The sequence below is a fragment of the Phoca vitulina genome, unplaced genomic scaffold (assembly GCF_004348235.1).
Source record: "Phoca vitulina isolate PV1807 unplaced genomic scaffold, GSC_HSeal_1.0 scaffold15, whole genome shotgun sequence".
Classification (NCBI taxonomy): Eukaryota; Metazoa; Chordata; class Mammalia; order Carnivora; family Phocidae; genus Phoca; species Phoca vitulina.
This window is the reverse complement of record NW_022589718.1, coordinates 33894182-33918169: the sequence shown is the minus strand read 5'-3', so window position 1 is coordinate 33918169 and position 23988 is coordinate 33894182. Positions and strand designations below refer to the sequence as shown.

The following is a 23988-nucleotide window of genomic DNA, read 5'->3' as shown; positions in this document are numbered from 1 at the left end:
ACAAGCTTCTTGGTATTGGGAGAAGCAGGGCTTGACCGGCAGCTAGGTATACCAAGGTTGCCCCGGAAAGAGAACCAACAGCCGTGAGGGGCTCCGTAGAGCAGGTGCTGTGGTGGGGGACAGAGACGGCCATGTGCCAACACGTTTCCTGCCCTCAGGAAGCTTTTGTTTGGGCGGTATGAGCACATGAATTGGTCACGGGAATACACTCCCAGGTGTATACCCAACAGATGTAGGCCCCTGTGCACCGAGAGACGTGCCCAAGAGTGTTGTTATAGCCCCCTTCACTATAGCTATCAACAGAACACAACCCACGTAGTGGATTCCACCCAGTAATGAAACCAGTAAGGCACTTCCCCCACAGCAGTGAACATAGAACAGCCACGGCCACAGATGCTTACAGCACGGATGCACCTCGCAAACACCCTGCATGAAAAAAAAACCCAGACACAACATACGGCATTTTTTGTTTAAACGTGGCAAATCTAATTTATGTATTAAAAGTCAGGAAGTTGTCTACTTCGGCGGAGGAAGGAAGAAGGTAGAGTCTTCTCTCATTCGACAAAGTTGTCTTGACTGAAAGAGGGGGCAGCCTAGTGGGACACAAGGGGCAGGCTCTGCAGGGTACTGGGGCCGCAGGATGGAGCCCGCCTCGGCGGACGCCAGGCGAGCCTTTATAAGGAGGATGTCATTAGAGCTGGGTCTGGAAAGACAGCTTTCCACGCAGCTTTATGTAACAGATGACGCTAAAATGCCCAGTTGCTGTAGCTACTCATTCTGCCCCTATTTGGCTTAGGACCCAGCATCAAATAAACTTAGGTTTATTTCCCTTAAAATTCACTTACTAAGAAATGAAAAACAAGCCTTCTTCCAATCCCATTCTCCAGGCCTTCATGATAGCTGTTGCTAGTTTCTTATCCATCCTTCCAGACATTCTCCATGTGTTCATACACAGAGATGAATCTCTGTGCCCCTTCCTGTAGAAGCAGTGACAGACTATACTTCTTACTCTGGACTTGCCTTTTTTATATGATGTACCTTAGAGATTTTTTAATGAAGTGCATGGAGAGCTTCCTCATTTTTTATAAGAGCTGCATATGAGTTCTTTTAGGTGGTCTCCCACCTGATTTATGCCATCCACAACACTATCTGACCATGAGTCTTACTCAGACAATGGATTTCGATGAGAAGTCAGGTGGTGGCCCCAGTTTTCTGGAGGTGAGCAAGGGCACAGGTGAGCAATGTGGGTGGCCAGAAGAGGTGAGGGCCAGAAGTTCACTTTGGACATTCCAGGACCAGAAAGAGGAAACAAAGACAGTGTGGGTTCTGATAAAGGTTACCCTGATTCACTGGCTTTTCTGTACCTTATAAAAACACCTGTGAAAATAGGAGTTAAGGAGGGGCCTCAGGGTGGCTCAGTCAGTTAAGCATCGATCTTGGTTTTGGCTCAGGTCATGATCTCAGGGTCATGAGATCAAGCCCCAGATTGGGCTCCGCACTCAGCATGGGGTCTGCTTGGGATTCTCTCCCTCTTCCTCTCCCTCCCCTTCTGCCCCTCCCCCGGAGCCCTCTCTCTCTCTCAAAATAAATAGATAAATAAATAAATAAATGAAATCTTTAAAAAATGTGAAAATAGGAGTTAAGGAGGAATTATTTGGGAACTAAATGTTCCTTTTCTCTCTTTGCCAACAAAAGTTCACCCTATCAGTAACTATGAACTAAGTAATCATAAAATAGATACCAAGATGTATATGTGTGTGGGTCAAATAGTCTATGAGAAATCTGTTAAAATTTGAAATTCTTTTTCTCTGGAGCATTTGTTCTGAACACATCTCCAGATTTTCCCATTGTGAAAAAGGCATAAGCATCTCAATTCGATCCTTGAGAAAATTGGCTTCCACACCAAGAACATATCTTAAGTTCACAACTTCCAATGAATGATTGTAATTCTGAATCCACTTCCATGGATGGAGAAAGTATAGCTATGAGATACAAGAATTACTGTTCTGTACAAATTCTAGCATGTATATATCCAAATATATGGGTTGTTTTTTAAAAGTCACCTTGGTAGGAGAAACCATAAGAAGCATGTTTCGTACTTTGTGTTCTTTCTTGCTAATTAGACTTATCTGATTTAGAAAAGATTTAAGGTAAACGTGGATGGTATATTTTTTCTAGCAGTCCAGGCAGCACTCAAGTAGTTGTGAGATTAGAGTTTGGAAATTGTTTTCTGTATAGTTTGGAAATTTTATGAGCTATGTTAGAAAGGTAGCTCACCTGGGAGAGAAATACATGAACAGTATTATATTAGAATTTATCACCCACTTTTTTCTTTATACGCAGATCTATTATTTCCAAGTCACAGATTCAGATACAACCATTAAGGAAGAATTTCATGTGTAGTGTTGGAGAATTAGGCATGCCATCCCAACAGAAGACAAACTAGGAAATCAAGCTCATTGAATAATCTCATTAATCTGGTCGTAGGCTCATTGGTTCTTATAATTACAGGGCTGAAAGGAACTAAACCTCAATTTGTCCCAACATGGAAGATAATTATTCTGGTGTGCATTTTACTCATACAGAAGAAGATGGCGGAAGGAGAGATGAAAGATGTCCTTGGGTTTGAAAACATTTGAGAGTGGCAAAACATTTTTATATATTAAAAAAACCTTGATATAATTCAACAATAATTAGATAAACAACCTAATTTAAAAATGGGCAGAGGACTTGAATAAACATTTCTCCAGAGAAGAAATGCAAATGGCCAACAAACACAGGGAAGGTATTCAACATCAGTAATTATTTGGGAAATGCAATTCAAACCACAGAGACACCACTTCCCAGGAACTAGGATGTCCGTTAGAAATAAGAATAACAATAATGACAATAATAGCAAAGTGGTGTTGCTGCCTGATGACTCATAGAGTTTTTATTTCTAATTTCAGCCTCACCATTTCACTAAATGAGTACTAGATGGTTAGAATTTGGCTGAGAATCCCACCCAGCTGCCATCCAGGTGGCTCTGAGATAGGGCTCCACTGCTCTCTGGTGAGTGAAGCCATTACTCTTTCCACTTACTTATTTGCCCCATGAGAATGTACACTCCATTCATGCAGAGGTTTTGTGTGGTTGGTTCTTTACTTTATCTTTAGGACCTAGAACAGTGTTTGTCATACAGTAGGCGCTCAATGGATAACTGTTGAATGAATTCACATGTTTTCCAGTAGAGATAGAATTCAAATCAACACAAAGCATAAGAAAAAAAGGTGCAAAATAAAGATACTGGAATATTATTGGGAAGACTAAGCAAGCCATTTATTTTGGGGAAAAGATTCAGTTGCAGGAATCAGATGACAATCCTGTCTCATGTATTAAAAAAAAAAAAAAGCCATAGCATCTACTAATTAGAAGCAAGTGTCTCTAAGGACCAAACAAGGTGAAATCGAATGGCGGGCTAAGATAAAAACAATGAATTGGAAGAGCAAAGAAAAGTTTATGGTGGCAAGGAACATTGATCCTCTGGAAGTTGAATTAATGGCATGAAGGTCAAATTTGAGATGGCATTCCAGACAGAAGGGGAATAAAGACGTGGTAGGAAAGTTATTAGAGAAGGCGAGACACCAAAGAAAGCCAGGTGAGCCAACCTCGTGGCTATATGATCCCTGGGATGAAAACAGAAAGTTTTCAAAGAAGAAAGGAGGTGGAATTGTGGTTATGGGGGTCTGGAAGGAGGGCGAAATGGGGGTTAATGATCAACAGGTATTAAGTTTCACTTACTCAAGACGAATAAGCTCTAGAGATCTGCTGTACAACACTGTACCTAGAGTCAACAATAATGTACCCTTAAAATTTGTTAAGAGGATAGATGGCATGTGAAGTGTTCTTATGACAATACAATTACAAATTTTAAAAGGTGAATTAATTTTTAATGAGAAATGTATAGGGGAAATCAGAAGAAATGATGTGACTCTTGCTGAATTATTACTGCATCCTTGCTGAGCACTGGGCTCAATGTTTATATCCCAACAATTGTTAGTGTCTCAATTGTCAAGTTCTTTCCTGCCTCAATACATTTGCAATTGATTTTGACCATATGGTTCACCACTTCTCATATCTTTATTTTTAAAATTAAAAGAAATTACTGATATTTTTCTTTAAAAATTAATTCCATTATAATTAGCATACAGTATTATATTAGTTTCAGGTATACAATATAGTGATTCAACAATTCCCTACATCACTCTATGCTCATCACAACAAGTGTACTCTTAATTCCGTTTGCCTGCTTCACCCATCCCCCCCACCCACTTGCCTTCTATTTTAAAGAAATAATGTTAAAATACAATTTTGAAATCGTATGTGAATTAGAAAGTTATCAGAATAAGCCAGTTAGTAGGGTTTACTAATATTTCAGATGAAACTAATAAAATGAGAATTACAGTTAAATATGACTAAATGAAATGTTTGAAGAATAAGCGAAAAGAAAAGAAACCTGCCGAAATTGGGCATCCTGCAAAAGAACAAAAGCAGACCTGCCTTGTGTGTTTTACACTACACGAAATGCCAGATGAGGAATGGCGCCTTTGAGATTTTAAGAGGAAAATTGTGTTGCAAGGATTTGGTTTTATGGCTGATTTATCTCTCATGGGTTAAAGGAGAAAATCACCCTGAAATATTCAAGGAATCAGAAAATATTCCATCCAAATGCCATTCTTGAAAAGATGATAACATTTATATTTGTTTCTATGCTACATTGGTTTTTGTTTTTTTTAAGAAAAGGAATGCTAGATGCCTGTTTCTTCCTTTAAATTTGTCAGGTTCAAACCCATTTTCCTGTGTCCTGAGGACCAAAAGCTTGGCTGTGCCCTTTAAAGTTAAGACTCTCTGGCTTTACAATTCTGTTGATTCTGGAAGTTACATCTCTTAGTGAAAAACGTGGGTTGGCTAGATTCGCCTTTCTGCTCTCAAAGTTGTACTTATGTTCATACTCAGGTTTCCTCAAGCCAGACTGGCTTCTTACCTTTTCAGAAGCATTTCTTCCTCCCCATGTGTCTGTTTTACTACATACTGTGCTTCACATCCTCCTTTTTATTCCTGGAGAAATAAACAGAATTTTCAGCTTCCACTATTCCAGTGGGACAATCTCATGCTCCCCTGAAAATCATAGAAGAGTGTCTTGATTGTCTAAGGTAGGACCATTCCCTCCATTCATCAGAAGTTTCACCAAGTGTGTGGTTCCCAGCCACTTGAATTGGGTCAACACAGCCCTTGGGTTTGGACCAAAGGAAATAATAACCTGGGTCTCCACCACCCGATTTTGGCTGGGGGTAACTGTTTTTACTCTTTGGCTAACAATTCTTAGCACAATATCCCCTTGAAATGATCTTTCCACTGACTTCCTCTTACCCAAAAATCTACGTAGGCCCTTTCTCCCGTGTCTTCCTTTTGTCTTTTTTCCTGTAGCTTCAAATAAAGACAAAAGGTGACTGATCAACATAACCAACCTCCTTTCCTCCTAGCTCCAGAAACTCCTTTGGGGCTTTTTTCCCACTGTCCTAACTCAATTCTGTAGTTGATCCTCTATATTACAACCCCCTGTGCGGCTAACAATCTCACCAGACCCTTGGCTAAGGGTCATTTGTCATTTTCCAAGAGTCCTACACCAGATTCTTGTCTTGTTTACTTCATAGGACTTTCTTTCTCTTCCAGGCTCAACATAATTCATCACAGGAGAGAGCACCAAGCTCCTGCAATCACACCTCCTTTGTCTGCTGAGGTATTGTACTTGGGTCACTTACAGAAATAGCTCTCAGTTTCCTTTCATTTGGACATTCTAATTTTAATTTTTGTTCTTACAAATACAACTCACTGATTGTCACGAAGAGCTTGGGTTGAGAAGGACATGTTTGCCCACTCTGCCCATCAGGGGTTACACAAAGCAGCGACACAATTATTACTAGAGTCAAGGCTAGGGCCCAAGCATCAGCATTCTTGGTGAGGGCTATTTCCTCTGCTCACACACCCACATCTAGTGGCATCTGGGGCTCACAGAGTCACATGCCCTCCTGCAGGGACAGTGCCTTTCCCCAGAGCTTGAGCCCCCATCCTGGCCAGGGTCCATCTCTCTGAGGTTGTGGCCAGGAAACATTCTGAGAAACATCTGTGTGTTTCTCTTAGAAACGTCGGTGTCGTGTAAGACAAAAAAAGCCCACACTTGGACTTTTCTGGCTTGAAGTGAGCTGGGTTAGTGTGCTGGATATGTCATCTGATCACCACCTGATTTGGGTTGGATCACTAAACTCTGCCCTTAATATGTCCTACAATGAAATAGGGAACAATAACTGGCCCATTTCAAGTGCCTCGGATAAACAGGTGGGGGGTAGCAATGAATTCTCTAAGGGTATTCTCGGAACCCCCGGAGAAGAGCAGAGTGGAGGCAAATCACAGAAAGGACCCATAGGAAGCAAGCAGAAGAGAGAGAACCAGACTCGAGGCTTTCCTGCTCTCCCCAAAGCCCCATGCTTAACCACAGCCTCCACTGATGCACTTAGACCTAAAGAGACGTTTAATCAGACCCCTGTCTCCTAACTGGGCTCTATGTCCTTTCCCCGCAGCCCGGGTGGATCCCGATCCCTGCTTTCCTCATAGGCAACACTAATGTTGGTCGTCCAACTCCCAGGAGTTATTTTGGTCTATCAAGAAAGAGACAGACACTGGGTTAATGATCTCAGTTTCACTTCATTTGGACATACTAATTTTAATTTTTGTTCTTATGACTAGGGGACTCCCTGGGTCCAGGAAGGTAATTTCCTCTGACCCAAGAGTTAAGCTGAGTCAGTCCAAGCCTGCAGGCTATGGTGACCACCACATGTGAGGACAGGTAGAAAAAACTTGGCGTGGCTGTTATTAAAGGCATAGGAAGCCAAGTCATAGGATTTGGTTGACGAGCCTGCCCACCCGGCGCCTACCCCAGCAGACCTGGGGTGTTGAGGAGAAAATAGATTCTTTGATGAAGGGGCGCTCCGGGGGATGGATGGGTCACAGGGATCAAAGCTCATGGAAGGTCCAGGGTGCAGTGGGAGGCAGGACACTGTGTGTGCAAGGTGGGTGTGGAGAGCAGAAATGGAGGCAGCCAGGCGTGGTATGACTGTCCTGTAATGACCAAAAACAATTGCTAGCTCAAAGGTCTCTTCCCCCCAGGGGTACAGCTGGTGTCCATAAAGCCTTGCCATCCTCAGGGTCCTGCACGAAGCAGGCTTCTGTGAAAAGTACAACACAAGTGTAACCAACAGAGCTGCTGACTCGGACCTTGCCTGGAGAGCCCACAGTGCTCATTCCCTGGTCTCCAAGTGGCGCGAGCCAAGCTACTCATGCTGTTTGACAAGGTCCAAGTATGGGGGACGATCCTGAAAACAGGAGACTCCACAGCTGGCTCCCGCTCTTCTCTCTCATTTTGTTTATGGCAACCTTTGTAATTGTGGGAATATTTCTGGGGTTTCATGATAAAGTGACTACTCATCTTAGTTACGCCTATCCAAGCAATCATAATGAAACTAATTCCACGAGGCCCCCCAGGCGCCTCAGACGCGGCAAGATTCTAAGAAAGGAACAGCTCAGGCTGTTCCACAGTTCACCATATTTCCTGCGCTATAGAACAAAATAGCAAGACGGTCACGCTCTGTCTAGCACCTTTCTCTTTGCGTATTGTTTTTTAGTTTTAGCGAAAGTCAATAAGCGGAAATCAATAAAGGTCATGTTAATCATTACAAAGGAAAAATGAAAGAAGGCTATGTCTGTAATCCAGAAAATGATCTAAGATTATCTCGATAAATTGTAAAAAAAAATAATCATATGTTACGGAAGTGTGGAAAAACAAAAAAATCCTAACATATAAATAAAGTTCCTCCGAGGCTGTCAGGAGGAGATGCTTGCAACCTGATCCTGTGTCTTTGTCTCCTCATTCGCCGACGCCGTCCTTTCCTACGAGAGACCCACCCCGGCTGGAGCTGGACTCCGGCATCCAAGCAGGACTGCGAAAATTACTGTAGGTGGTAGAAAAATATCAGTTGTTACCTGATTCTTATGAATCCCAAAGTTGGTTCCAGAATCTCTCTGGGGAACTTGCTTTAATGTTTTATAGTCTTAATACCCAGAAGTTCTTCCTTATGTTAGATTTAGGACCTTCTTGGTGCAATGTCTTTGTCTACAATCAAAGTACGTCTTTGTACATATATACATACATATTTATCCTTAGGTACATTTATTTTATCTTTTTAAATGTATATATAAAATTTAAGAGTTATGCAATAACTTGACAGGGTATTTTCAAAGATAAAATAATTAAAAATCGCCAATAATCTTAATGTTGTGGCCTAAAATCCTTTTTTTTTTGCTTTTGGACATACTTATCACAATTAATTTTACATCAGATATATGAACATTTATCTCTTGAATTTTCTAAGAGAAAATTGCCTTGAAATCTTTATCTTATGCATTTTAATGGTTTTTACTTGCTTTTCTGTTTATTATACCTAAGGGATATATATTATATATCCTATTAAGTAGATATACCATAGCTTGCTAAGATAATTATTCTAGTTAGAACATTTAGATTTTTTTTCAAAAAGTTTCTCAAAATACTTTTGTTATTTCCTGGGGACAATTACCTTTTTTTTTTAATTGAGGTAAGAACTCTTAACATGAGATTTAGCCTGTTAAGAAATGTTTAAGTGCACGATACAGTATTTTAACCATAGACACAATGTTGTACAGCAGATTGCTAGAACTTACTCATCTTGCATAACCGTAACTTTGCACCCACTGAAGATCAGTCATTTCTGAGAAACAGAATAACTGAGCCAAGGAGCACAAGTATCTCCTCTCTTGCATACATAATAATAAAAAAATTACTTCCCAAAGAAGTTATGTAAATTGGCAATACTTCTGGTTTTATATGTTAGTACTGGTTTTCACCATGCCTTCATTACCCCTTAAATATCAGCCTTGCATGAGTATGTCTGTGTGTAGCCCATTTATCCAGAAAGAAGCTTGGAAAGGCAGAATTCCTGAAGGAGGTCTATTTATGCACCTAGTTTTGTCTGTATGAGCTGCAGAAGCTTGATTATAACCCAGATAGATACCCATACATAACAATAGCACAAAAGATTTAATTTTTTTAGAACATAGCATCTCCTTTATTTTCTTCTCTATTTTTTCTAATTTTAATGTAATTTATTTATTTTTTAAATTTTATTTTATTATGTTATGTTAATCACCATACATTACATCACTAGTTTTTGATGTAGTGTTCCATGATTCATTGTTTGCGTATAACACCTAGTGCTCCATGCAGAACGTGCCCTCTTTAATACCCATCACCAGGCCAGGCTAACCCATCCCCCCACCCCCCTCCCCTCTAGAACCCTTAGTTTGTTTCTCAGAGGGGAGCAGCCAATTATATAAGCCAATTAATAACAAAATCAAAGAAACACATCGACAACAATACAATAATAGTGGGGGACTTTAATACCCTCCCTCACTGAAATGGACAGATCATCTAAGCAAAAGATCAACAAGGAAATCAATACTTTAAATGACACACTGGACCAAATGGACTTCACAGATATATTCAGAACATTCCATCCCAAAGCAACAGAATACACATTCTTCTCTAGTGCCCATGGAACATTCTCCAGAATAGATCACATCCTAGGTCACAAATCAGATCTCAACTGGTACCAAAAGATTGGGATCATTCCCTGCATATATTTGGCCCACAATACTTTGAAACTAGAACTCAATCACAAGAGGAAAGTCGGAAAGAACTCAAATACATGGAGGCTAAAGAGCATCCTACTAAAGAATGAATGGGTCAACCAGGAAATTAAAGAAGAATTAAAAAAATTCATGGAAATAAATGAAAATAAAAACACAACAGTTCAAAATCTTTGGGATGCAGCAAAGGCGGTCCTAAGAGGAAAGTATATAGCAATACAGGCCTTTCTCAAGAAACAAGAAAGGTCTCAAATATACAACCTAACCCTACACCTAAAGGAGCTAGAGAAAGAACAGCAAATAAAGCCTAAACCAAGCAGGAGAAGAGAAATAACAAAGATTCTTACTTTATTGATATATCATCAATATCAGAAGTGATGATCTTTTTTCTCTTTTTTCCCCAGTTTTATTGAGATATAATTGATGTACAGCACAGTAATATAAGTTTAAGGTGTACAGCATAATGATTTGACTTGCATATATCATAAATTAATTACCACAGGTTTAGTTAACAACCATCATCTCATATAGATACAAAAAATGAGAAAGAAAAGAAAAAAATGTATTTTTCCTTGTGATGAGCAGGGAGGATTTGTAACCCATGAAAGCTAAAGAAGGATGTAGAGAGAGTGATGGGCTCAAAAGTTTGTAACGTGTTATTTTACGAAAAGAACTTGAGCCTAAAAATACTCACCACTTATACATATTTCATAGCAAATTCCACTAGTTCTTCACTGTGGATCTATGAAGAGATCCCTGAAACTGCTTTTGAGTAGGGATGCTCAACATTGAGCTCAACATGCTCAAAATTCTAAGATAAACAGCAGAAGGGTTCTGTTCGTGAAACACATCCCGCACTTCTTACTTAGTCAAGGAAACCTCTATCGCCGGTCTGCTGGAAGAGTAGGGCTTAGCAGTCGGTACGAAATGACCATAAGTTTAAGGAGAATGAGAATTTTAACAAAGTAGGAGAGACTGAACTGGACTGGAGTAGGTGCCATTTCAACGGAGAAAATGTAGATAATTTTTTTTTAGAGTTAATGTGTATTTATTCTTGATGAAATTTGAGAAGATACACTTTGATCAATAAGATGAGAACAGGATCCCATGAGAAAGGCATACTTCGAGAGAAAGAAGGACTATTTGCAAAAATAGGAATATTTAAAAATAAATGAAAATCTAATATCTGAACCTGAAAACTCCCCAAAGAATGAAAAATAGAAAGGCAATATCAAAGGAGAGATTGGTGATCTAAAAAAAAAAAAATTACAAATTGAAAGTTGAGAGCAAAAATGGAAAGGCATGGAAATTATGAGCAAAAGATGATAGATGAGGAAGATGGTCCCAGGACAACGAGGGTTTAAGCAGTAGGTATTCCAGAAAGAGAGAAGGGTAAGGAAGCAAAAAATACCTAAGGTTAAATATCACACCTATGAGAAGAACATGTATCTATAGATAAAAATGAAGTGGTAACCCAACAAAATTATTAAAGCATACAGAAGAGAAAACATGACCAATAAACAAATGAAAAAATGCTTAACCACACAGTAATCAGGGTTTACCTGATTCCAGAATTGAGTCTCCATTATCTAAGAGTGTGGAGAAACAGATATTTTAATACATTTCTAATGGGAATATGAATGGACATTCATTCTCTAAAGGGTGATTTGTACGTACTAAGATTTTAAACACACACACTCTCCAGCTTAACCCTGCCATTTCTCAGTACCAAACACATTCTCTTAAAGACAACTAAGATGAAATGCTTATAGCATTGTTGTGTGTAATGTCAGAACAAAGACTCTAGCAACCTGTCAACAGGGGAGTGATAAGGTAAGTATGGTGCATCCATACAGTGGAATATTATACAGTCAGTAAAACGAAAAGGGTGATATGACATACACTTGCATATAGGGATCTCATAGATGTCATTTAAAAAAAAAAGATTTATTTTATTTATTTTAGTGAGAGAGAACACATGCAAGCGTGAGTGGGCAGAGGGAGAGGGAGAGAAGCAGACTGCCTGCTGAGCCAGGAGCCCAATGAGGGGCTCAATCCCAGGACCCCAGGATCATGACCTGAGCCAAAATCAAGAGTCGGAGGCTTAATCGACTGAGCCACTCAGGTGCCCCTCATATATGTCGTTTTAACTCAAAAGTGAAAGTTACAGTTAACATGCCATTTTCCTGGTGACCGCTAAGCAGAGTTTCCCTAAATTTGCTCTTTGGTCCTTGGGATACATGTAATGGAAGTGAAATGTGATTGAGTTTGGTTAATGGAGGGCAAATTCTGAAACAGAGACACAATGAAGCAGGGACACAAATGGGTGATGTCTGCCCACCCCGTCCTGTTGGATGCCACCTCCTCTGCCTTATGTCCCATGGCTCAGGAGGTTTGGGGGTGCTGGTGAGGAGGGACCATGTGAATGATTCCTTGTTTGAGAAAACAGGCAGACCAAAGGGGGCACTCACTGTCTGGGGCCCCGTTCCCTGTTCCGTCCATTGAAGAAACTCCACTCCAACAAGAGCGCAGTGGGCCCCTGATCCTGCAGCTGCAGGAGACCGAGTGCCCTGCTCCACGGAGGTTAGGTCCTCTCTCCTGGCAGAGCCGCTGTGGTCCTGTCCTCCAACCCTACCTCTTTCGGGGCTGCTGTCTTACCGATGAGGCGTGGAGTATTCTCTACCCTCACTTTATGTTTCCTGCAAGGGTTCTTGTACGTGGAGGCCTGTCTCCTGTTGTGTCCCAGCTTACAATATTCTATAAAACCACACGAGGACACAGGGTCTGTTTATCCAGATTGATTTTTGTTGGTGGGTTACTTTTGAAAAGCAAGTGTTGTTGGAGGTCCTCCCTGTCCTTCAAGATCTGAGTAAAATCGGGAATTTCATAGGTTTATTAGCTCTAGGATAGATGGTGGAAGGAAGGCCTATGTAGTTGCCCCTTATCACAAAGGGTGACTCTGTCTGGGGTTCTTGCTCCTACCATCCTTGGGACGGTTCCTGTAGTCCTCCAGGTTTTCCATTCTAGTCACAGAAAATGTGTCCACTGCAATCCTCCCAGGACCTCATTAGAAATACGAAGGCAGAGTTTCGGAGCCGCCGCCACCAAGTCTGGATCCAACCTCGTGCGGCGCTGACGCCCGCCTGCCCACCCGATGTGCACTCCCAATTCCTTTTGGTTCTAAGTCCAAAATGGCAACTCTCAAAGATCAGCTGATTCAGAATCTTCTTAAGGAAGAACACACCCCCCAGAATAAGATGACAGTTGTTGGGGTTGGTGCTGTTGGCATGGCTTGTGCCATCAGTATCTTACTGAAGGACTTGGCAGATGAACTTGCTCTTGTTGATGTCATGGAAGACAAACTGAAGGGAGAGATGATGGACCTCCAGCACGGCAGCCTTGTCCTTAGAACACCAAAAATTGTCCAGCGTGCCTGTATGGAGTGGAGTGAACGTTGCTGGTGTCTCTCTGCAGAATCTGCACCCTGACTTAGGCACTGATGCAGATGAGGAACCGTGGGAAGAGGTTCACAAACAGGTGGTTGGCAATGCCTATGAGGTGATCAAACTGAAGGGCTACACTTCCTGGGCCATTGGACTGTCTGTGGCAGATCTGGCCAAAAGTATAATGAAGAATCTTAGGCCGGTGCATCCAATTCCCACCATGATTAAGGGTCTCTATGGAATTAAAGATGATGTCTTCCTTAGCGTTCCTTGCATCTTGGGACAGAATGGAATTTCTGATGTTGTGAAGGTGACCCTGACTCCTGAGGAGGAGGCCTGTTTGAAGAAGAGGGCAGATACACTTTGGGGGATCCAAAAGGAGCTGCAGTTTTAAAGTTTTATAATGTTCCACTTCATTGTCTAGACTACAACAGGATTTTAGTTGGAGGTTGTGTATATTGTCCTTATTATCTGATCTGCTACTCGAGTAATATTAAAATGGCCTAAGAAAAAACATTCGTTTCCTAAAGCTCCAAATAGGAATGGTTCACCAAACCCTGCAGCTGTATCCCGATGCTGGATGATACCTGGCTTTGTAGCCCTGAGCTGGTCCGTGTAAGTCAGCCCCACCATCTCAGAGACATCACTACCAATACTTCATAGCTGTAGTTGCTCTTCACACCAGATGTGTGTTTACTGTGTGTTCTGTCACTTCTGGTTCCTTCCCCCAACACCTGACATGCCTCATCCATCTTTTCCAGTCAGTCTCATCCTGGGATCCAATGTATAGATTCAGTATTGCATGTATTGTGCATAACTGTTCTAAAGGATCTTATTATATGGCCATATAATGTAAAAAGACAATGCAACCAACTATCCTAAGTGTCATACTAACTAAAATACCAAATAAATTTTGAACAGTGAAAAAAAAAAAAAGAAATACGAAGGCAAAGCTTGGCACTGAGACTTGGAAGTGGTAGGATATGTAAATATGGCATCTAACTTCTCTGGACGGAAAACAGTTCCCTTGGCAGATTAGCCAAGCCAGGACTACTCATGAGACAGAGTGGACTCCCAGTGAACACCGCAGGACAGGAAAGGGCCTGAGACCCCTCCCTGAGTGCCCTCTGCCCCAGTGACTCTCTGTCTTCATTCTTACACTCACTCACACTTACTGAGGAGGTATTATGTATAAGACGTGCCAAGCTCTTCAGTGTGGCAACGAAGGGTCCAGTGCGCTCCCTCGGTTCATGGCGGGCAGCTCGTCGTCTGGGCGTTAGACATGTGACAGTCCTGCTGTTACCTCCCTGTGGTCCTGATAAGGACAGCGAGGGCAACAGTGAGGTCTGCCCTGGTCTTGGGGTGCCGTTCCAGATACAAGCACTCTAACCTCCCTCTGAAGATGAGTAGATCAGATGAAGGGGTGGTGGCAGCGCAGGAGGAACCCAAAGCAGAAGCTCAGCTTGTGCCAAGGGTGACTGGGGGAGGTCACGTGGCACTTGAGAAATGAAAGGCCGCTGTCCCCGGGACTCAGAACACCAGAGGAGAGGGAACGTCGGAGAACAATGGACTCAGGAGGCCAAGCTACATACGGATCTGGGGCTTTCTGCTAGGACAAGCTGTCGCCCCTGCCTCCCCTCTTGCTTTCATACCCCAAATCCAACGTTAGCTCCTACCTCACCTGTGCAGAATGTGATGCCTTATCACCTCCATGGCCCGGCCACTCTTGTCTCTCACCTGGATTGCTGCGAGACCCTCCAAACGAGTTTCCTGCTTCTGCCTTATCCCTTCCTCTACCCTCAACACAGAACCCTTCCTTTCCTGGACTACCCACCGTCCGTTCCACCAAATGCTCCCCGTCTCATCTTCTGGACGGAGGCTGCTTCATGCCATTCACATCCCCTCTCAGAGCCCCACGGTGTCCCGCAGAGGCTCCCCTTGTTCTGTGCCTCCCTGAACCATTAGCATCGCTCAGCGTGGTCCCTCTGCTGCCCCACGAGCTGCCCCTGCACCATAGGTTGCAAGTTTTCCACTCTGATTTCTTGTCTCCGCGTCTCTCCTAGAATCCGTGTCAGTCCCATTAAGTCCCTGCTGGACATCGTGGATGCCTCAGGCCTTCCAGCGCAACGTGTCCAGAGCCAGTCTGGTCCCTCCTGCTCGCCCTCGTCCCATGTGTGCTGCATCAGTTAACACAGTTCTTTTCTGCCCCATGTCCTTCCTTCCTCTTTGTCACCAAACCTGTGACCTCCACGTCCTTGCAGCACCCCCTCCAATCCTTTCCCCTTCCTCACCATGATCACCTTGGTCGCTGAATGGCTGTCCCTGGACTTGCCCCGTTGCCGTCAGCTCTTACCTGTGTTCCTGCCTCTGATCTCACCCATTTACAATACATCCCCAGTTCTTTCGTTAGAAGGAACATTCTAAATTTGAAAATATGACGATGTCACTCCCCTGGAGTGCCTGATAACCTCCTCTTGCTTAGCAGCCTGAGGTCTTGAGCATAATATTTATTTTCTTTGACAACTTCACACCATTTTCCTACAACCTCCTCATTTGACACTTGGAGTTCATCCCTTTTTTTTTTTTGCAGTGACACTGAACTCACCATTTTTTCAGCACACCCATTCTTTCACGTCTCCTCCATGCCTTTCTGCAAACCGTACCCTTTGCCTACAAATCTCTGCCTCTCTTTCAATGAGCACACTCCTACTCATCCTCCAAAACCCTGCTCACATTTCCCCAGGAATCCTTTCTTACATCTCTTGTATTTATCTGTTCCAATGATTGCCTTGGATATATGCACGTTATAAAATATGTGGCATTTTATTATTTTTATTTCTTTGGGTGTTTGTCGCCCCCACATATTCATGTTTCCAATTTGTTACATTTCTCAGTGCCTGGGGAAAAAAATAGGAACTCAAAAAATATTTTTGAAACAACAGAAGGAATTACTTGAATGCTTTCCTGTGAAAGTTTATTACATTAAAAGCTGTGTGATTTTTGAAGATTTTGTCCATCTCAGGCTAAGTCACTTTCTCTATGGTCAGGTAGAGCTGGTTTTCTTTTCTTTTGTTACTACAGAATGTCCAGACTGTCCAGATCAAATGATAGCACCCCAGCAACTCCATGCTCAGCCTCTTCTCCAAAAACACCTGTGTCTGGGTCGGTGCTATGACCCCTGGAGAGCAGGCAGGTGGACCAAGCTTTGGCTTCTATGTCAACAACCTCAGTTCTGATGCAAACAGCAGACATATTTTTTTTTAAAGCAGTAGCCTACTTGTGTTTCCATATAATTACAATATTCTTGACAATAGCCTTCACTTTTCTTGCAGTCGACAACTTTGAAATCCGGTTCGGGTTCTGTATAAAGAAATATCCAACATTAGTGTCTTAAGACCATCTCAAGAATTGGACGGGGCTTATTTTAGCCCAAAGGGATAGGGTGGAGGATGGCAATAGGGAGGTTGTAAATGAGCATTCATATTTCCCTGGGGCCATCCTGATAGCATAAAAATCAGATCCTTGATTCTGGCTTAAAAGTCACCTTTACTCTCCCTGAAAAAAAACAGCTGTCAGTTCAGAGGCAGTTGGGAAGAGAAACAGTAATAGATGTGTTACAATATAAATGTTCCACTTAAGCCAATTTAGGATGCTGTATAAGGGGACCCATCAGGGCTCTGTGAGGCCCACTGGGGTTGACAGAGCCCTACCAAACACATACATAAGTGTGATGGTCCTCCGAGGAAGGAGGGTTGAGGCTGAGCCATCCCTATAAGGGAGATGATAGGTAGCTGATGGCAGATTTTAAAGAGTGAAAAAGATTTCTTTTCTCCCCTCATTGTGAGGGAGCCCCTGGAAGGCTATTTGGCACCTCAAAGATATGCCAGTTTGCGTGAGCAATGTGAAATTGGTACCTCACTCTGCAATTCAAGTACTGAGATTATTAAACATGAATTCTTGTCTTAAATTATATATTATGAAGACAGTTGATAGAAAAGGCAAGGAGCAAGTGTTAAAACAAAGAAAAAAATAGATGAACACAATGAAAGCAGAGACACAATATCAGACAATGAGTGGTAAGTGCCTGTCTGGGGAAGCCTTCTGATAGACCCCAAACCAAGGCTGCTCTGGTCATCATAAGCTCTGCCACCGACCTGAGATGTGACCTTCAGACAGATTAAATTACGTTCAATTAGCCAGCACATAGTACATCATGAGTTTTTGAGGTGGTGTTCAACAATTCATCAGTTGCATATGACACCCAGTGCTCATCACCAAACGTGCCCTCATTAATGCCCATCACCCAGCTACCCCATCCCCCCATCCCCTCAGTTTGTTGTCCTGAATCAGAGGAGTTATTTTAAATCACCTCAACTCCCTCATGAATCACAAATGGGAATAATAACCCCGTCTCATAGATTTGCTATTAGAATAAATGACACATGCCTCATATTGTTTATATTTGTTGTACAATCATGGTATTTTCTTTTTTCTTCCCTTGGGAGGAGAACCCAGACTAGTGAGTCCCTGGGAACCGAGGGCCACCTCCAAAGGGACCAAAGTGAAGAGAGGACAACAGGAGGAATAATATGGCAGGATTTGAATTACTGGCTTCCCTTTGCCAACGCCCTTGTGTGCATTCCCTGCTCTTTCCCACTGAGCGCCCAGGCTCTTGTTTCTTGTTTCAGGGTCAGGAATGAGTTTGGAATTAAGGAAACATCTTGGAATGACTGTCTCCTCTAGGTCCTTACGGATTGGAAGCTGGCTCCACATGGGTGTTCAGGACTGACCAGAAAAGCAGCTGAGGGCTCCTTGGCTTTGTCATCCCAGTGGCCCATCCTCTGCACCTGTCCCTGGGGCATTCCCTGCGTGCTAATTGCTCACCTGGCATAGCAAGTATTCATCAAATTCTTGAAGGCCCAGGGAGTGGGGCTCCAACCTGGCAGGAGGAGGCTGTCTTGCTCAATATCATCTCCCCTGGTGGGTGCCTGGTTGGCTCAGTTGGTTAAGCAACTGCCTTTGGCTCAGGTCATGATCCTGGAGTCCCTGGATCGAGTCCCGCATCAGGCTCCCTGCTCAGCAGGGGGTCTGCTTCTCTCTCTGACCCTCCCCCCTCTCATGTGCTCTCTCTCATTCTCTCTCTCTCAAATAAATAAATAAATAAAATCTTAAAAAAAAAAAATCTCCCCTGGGTCTCCGGGGTGGCTGAAGTCAGGGGTTATAGAAGTGCCTTGAATACTTTTGCCTCTTTGTCCCTCACACTCCCAAGGCTCACAGGACCCTCAGTCATCTGTCAGACCCCATGACCTTTTTGACAGGTGGGGCAGCCCGAGCCTTCTACCTATGTCTTCATAAACACAGCCCATCCTTAACTCAACCACTGCTTGGCCTTCCCCCACCTGCACGGACACCTTCCCACCTATTCATTCACTAAACATTTCCAGAGTGGAGGGACTTGTCACAACTTTTTTTTTTTTTTTTTTTTTTTACTTACCCGGGTAAGGGGGAGTGCGTGGTAAGACGTAGCGTTTTTCTTGGTGGTGTAGCAAGGGAGACCCGTTTTTGCCTTGTGCAGAAGACTCTTCCCTAGATTGTCTCGGTCCTCTCAGACCCTCAGTGCCTTGGTGGTTAACATTTCCGGCTCTGGATAGTCCTGATTCACAATAAATACACAGCAAAGTATTTTCAGAGTTCTCTCTTGAGCAGACCTATGAGGATTCCGTGCATCACTCTAGGGAGCGAGTGAAAGTAGAGGGTGGAGAGGAGACGGGTTTGCTGCTCAGTGGGTGTAAAGTTTCAGTCCTGCAACATGGTTGCCTTCCAGAGCTGTGCTGTAAAACACGGTGCCTACACGTAACAGTGCAGTATTGTGAACTTCAAGGTTTGTTAAGAGGATCAATCTTTTGCTAAGTGTCCTTATCACACACACACAAAATACCACCACAAGGGACACGAGGAAACTTTGGGCGCTGTTGCCCGTGGTTCTGTCCTTGGCTGTAGTAATGGTACCAGGGTTGTTTGCAAACATCCAAACTCACCAAATTGTCATTTTTTGTGTAATAATTATACCCCCAAAAGCTGTAAGGAAAAAGAGCAAGTGAAGAATGGGATGGAATGGGTTGGAAGGGGGGCAAATGTTATATGTGTTTGTGTGTGTGTGAGAGAGAGAGGAGGGGGAGGGAGGACGAGGGAGACGGAGGGAGGTGAGTGATGACCAAGACAGGTGGGCAGTGGAGCCCGAGTACTTCAGTGGAAGCCAAGCTGAGCATCCCCTAGGGTGTCAATATAGTTGTTGAGACTCCCTAACATTCAAGGTCCTTTGTGATGCAGCCTGTCCTCCTTTATAAGGAGGAGGTGAATATTAACAAGATAAGAAAGTGTAGTCTGGGTTGGGACCTGTCTCCTGGGGAACCAGTGCCATCAGCATATTCAAAATGTCCCTTACAAACCCAGTCCAGAGACTCCTGCCCCAAAACCCCACCAGGAAATGCACGTGCGGGGCTTAGTACCTCACTGCCCAGCCTGGACGCCCAGCCTAGACACGGCCATTGTGGAGAGACCCTGGCCCCAGTACCGGGTCACATTTCTGATTTACCTGGCAACATCAGGGTCACGAGGAGAAGGCTGACGAACGGAGAGAGGGATGGCTTCATGTCGCAGAGGGGACTGCCAACTGAGACGGTGCTGGTGGGCAGACAGCAGGGCTCCCTTTATAGCCCTGAGCTGCGGGGAGGGGGCCTGCAGCAGGGGAAGAGAGGCATTCCAGAATAATCTCTGGGTCACAGACGACACACACGGACACATTATTCTCCCACCACTAGCTAGCGGAACAAACATTTGAGCCATTTTCCTCAGGAAGTAAATATCATGCCTGAATGCCCTGGGTGGGTTTGGTGAATAAGAAATGACAGGGCAAGAGAAGAGGAGCAGAAAGAGGGAAGAGAGGGGGGCAAAACAGGCATCATTAACCAAAAAAGCGCCATTCCTTCAAGTGCTTGTTGGACCGCTGCTAGGCGCTGACGTGGTGACCTAAGCAGGGCCGCCATAGCGCTTCTGTCCTGTCTTCTGGATGTATTTATTTTGGTGTAAAATATCATGCAAGAAGACATTGAACATGTCGGGGACGACCTGACTCACACAACTGTCATTTCCTCAAGTTCCAGAGTCACTCCAGATTTCTCCACCCTAATCTCTCCCCCTGTTTTGTGACCTCCTCTGCTTCTCTTTCATCTTTTTTTAATCCTCCCCCTTTGATTTTAATTAATCTGACTCGTCTTCATGTTTCTCTCAGATGCCTGGCTATTGCTGCCATTGGGTCCAATTCAATTATGCTTAAAAAAATATCTGTAATTGATGCAGAGTTTTCTCTTCTGGTAATAACTAAGCAAAAGTTCTTCTCCTCCTCCTCCTCCTTCTCCTTCCTCCTCCTCCTTGTCTTTTTCTTCTTCTTTTTTTTAAAAATTATATTTATTTATTTGACACAGAGAGAGCGAGAGCAGAGAGAGAGAGAGCATAAGTAGGCAGAGTGGCAGGCAGAGGGAGAGGGAGAAGCAGGCTCCCCACTGAGCAGGGAGCCTGATGTGGGGCTCGATCCCAGGACCCCAGGATCATGACCTGAGCCGAAGGCAGACGCTTCACTGACTGAGCCACCCAGATACCCTCCATCTTCTTCTTCTTGCAGGGATGAGTTTTATGTCACTGCATTATCTCAGATACGCATACCCCAGGCAGTCTGTCCTGGATGCGACCAGAGAAATGTGGGCTTTGGTTCAAGAGTGTTATAACCATCTAAAATTCAATATGGCCTCAGAGGTGTTGGAAAGGGTAGTGCTTGTCACATGTGTCTCATTTGCAGGCACAGTTTGGTCCAAAGAAAATGTCTAAGATCATTTGTGTAAATGAAAATAATTATATTCTATCTGGAGGGAGGTGGAAACAGATGAAGAAGGCAGCAGTGGCCCCAGCAGGGGCTTGGGCATCCAGGAAGCAGCAGTGAAGTAGAGAAGGTTTGGAGCCACCAACAGGTGTGCACAGGGCCCCAGGGTCATCACGCTGTAGCCTCTCTGCCAGGTCTGGGAGCAAATTCAATATTGTGGAGCGTGGAGGTGCCAGCATAAGATCATTCTTGATTTCTAGGCATTAAGAAATCTTCAATTCAAAGAGGGAATTGGAGATACTGGTAGAGATGGAGGCAATGGGTCCCTGATAAGGGTTGCTAATCACCAAGGCCACCAGATGCTGACAATTGGATGTTGGAAGAAAATAGATGGTCAAGCGGCGGGGGGGGGGAGTTGCTGAGACCCTAACTCCAAATAAAGGTGTTCTTATCCCCTCCCCTGTAAGCCATGTTACTTTTATATTCTAGCCCAAAAGCTGTGCTTACGGTTGTGTTTATATTTATTTCTAAGAATCTGGATCAAGGTAGAAACCATCCTGAGGGTCTGGGATTCTAGCACACCATGCCCTGCTGCCTCAGATTTGAACCCGAGGTGTGGGGGTGATGCTTGGTCCTGCCTAATAGCCTGACCTACTGGGAAAGGCACTCGCCTCTGCACCTTCATTTCCACACCTAAAAAGGGTGAGGGTGACACCTCTTGTTTCACAAGCTTATTGTGAGGATCAAAAGAGGTTATGCATGTGAGAGTACCTTGTAAAATACACAATGTGAGAATCGTGAAGGAGGACACCAACGTAGGACAAGACACAACTTAAAATCGACTTTAGGTTGTTCTAAAGCATGTTCTGTATCCTGGCATCTGGGCTGTTGCCTCCTCGGGGGGCTGCTTCACAGGCTCCCCTCTCCCCTGTAACCGCTGTAGTGAAATCAAAGGCTCACGTTGGCATTGGATTTTGACACAATATTTTGCAGGTGGAACAGCAAGTATGTGATACCCACAAAAGAGGCCTCAGAGGCAGACGATCAAACACGGTGTATAGATGGACGTCTTAGGACCCTAAGTCTACAAAACCAGTTCTGACAAAAGCACTTATGAAACAACCAGGATCATTTGAACACTGATCGACTATTTGATTATCATAAGGGATTTGTTCTGATTTTTTTCTAGGTATGGTCATAGCACTGTGGTTTTCTACATATATTTAAAGAGTCATTTTCTCTGAATTATATATTCCACATATTTTCAGATGAGGTGATAATGGCATGTGGAGTACTTTTGGAAATAATCCAGGAGAGGGAGTTCATCAAGGAATGAAATGAGATTAACCACATGCTAAGGCTGGGTGATAGTTACAAGAAGGTTCAGTTTACCATTTTGGTAAAAAGGCAGCAGCTTAAAAGCTCCTGGGTGGCTTTGTATCCATCTACCTGGAGGCACGTGAGCTCAGGTGGTTGTTCTTGTTTATTTGAGTGGGGCTATTGACATTCATGGGCTAGATCATTATGTCCTGAGGTGTTGGAAAATAGTGAGATTCTCCTGAGGTTGTCATTCTTTGTCACTTATTAGCTGGGTTACTTTGATAGAGAGAAGCTTTTCCCCACAAATCATTTGGTCACCCCAAAAGAAAGTTTGGAAAGGAACGGCAGGTCAAAGGCTTTATGACTCGGCTCTCTTCACCAAATCTCAGGAGATCTCCGTGAGTCTTCACGGAGCTGCTCTGTGCTCCATCTGCGGGATGTGACCCTCTACGGACATCCATGTGGGTCGGCCCTGGGGCATCGCATAGCATCTCTTCTGCTTTGCCCCCCGGAAGCCTGTGCTTTGAATTATAGTGTATGCCAAACGAATTGCACTTCACATTGATTTATTTCCCAGTTTTAATGAACAAAAGACATATATAACTGCAGAGCAAAACTTCTGATCAGAAAACCAACGCTATCAAGATCAACTGATACAACTCAGACCAAAAAAAATAAAAAGACATTCTCTTAGACTTGTGGCCGATGAGACGTAGTTTTTGGCTCGGCTGTTAAGGTGTTGAAGCTCTCACGTAACCCATATTGCTTTCCTCCCTTCTCCCCACCACAGAAGGCCATCTTGGGGCTCCTACATTGGCTCTGCGCTGAGTGAAGGTGCTCAGCAAAAGTCTCAATAATCGGACTAGTGGCTGCCGCTGGGGATATTCTAGCTGTGAGGCCTCAGGAAGGGAAGGCTCCGAGGTCCAGCCGTCAGCGGCTCTGGGGACCAGGCAGCCCTGGGCGTCAGTGTGTCATGGGATTCAGTGGGTTCGCTTTTTCAAACAGCACGGATAGACATTGGGGCATACTCCGATTTGGAATTCCTCTGCTTTACAATTCCTCCGGCAGCGGGCAGTCCCATAACCACATATCTTGTCTGTGTCAAATTCATTTCTCGCTAAATAACAGAATAAGTCAGTGTGATTAATTGTGTCCCAAGGACGGGGAGGTGAGACTTTAGCAGTGGTTTTTGGGGAGAGTGACTGAACCAACGCACTGGCGAAACAGGCCCGCTGCGGTGGTTTTCCCAACCACCCCCTCCCTCTGCGTTCCTAGCTGATACACTCCACCATCCAATTCTCTTCCAGCATGACTAAAACAAAACAAAACAAAACAAAAATTAAAAAAAAACATTAGTTGGCGCTCATCACACCTCCTCTCAAAATCCCTACAACAGTTTGCTAATACTTTCTGGTTGAATCCAAGTCAACCCCTTACCACGCGCTTCAAAGCTGCAGTGCTGAGCCTGGGCCCCCTTCTACCTGGTGTGGGACCCTGGGCCTCAGCCTCCCCAGAGGGGCAGCGTTGGGCTCCCTTCAGGACCTGATGCTCTTGGCTCTCGATGCTTTCACT

General features: G+C 43.7%; 1 protein-coding gene and 1 pseudogene across 1 annotated transcript; one reads left to right on the top strand and one right to left on the bottom strand.

Annotated features, from left to right (window-relative positions):
* Nucleotides 1–12968: 12968 nt before the first annotated feature.
* On the top strand, nt 12969–13614 carry LOC116638039 (annotated as a pseudogene).
* A 2573-nt stretch (nt 13615–16187) lies between these two features.
* On the bottom strand, nt 16188–19873 carry LOC116637765 (sperm-associated antigen 11B-like). The gene is made up of 3 exons (XM_032413256.1): nt 19816–19873; nt 18715–18873; nt 16188–16580 (listed from the first exon to the last, which is right to left on the bottom strand). Exons 1-3 carry the CDS (start codon nt 19871–19873, stop codon nt 16447–16449), a joined length of 351 nt encoding a protein of 116 aa, XP_032269147.1. The 3' UTR covers nt 16188–16446.
* Between the last annotated feature and the right edge of the window lie 4115 nt (nt 19874–23988).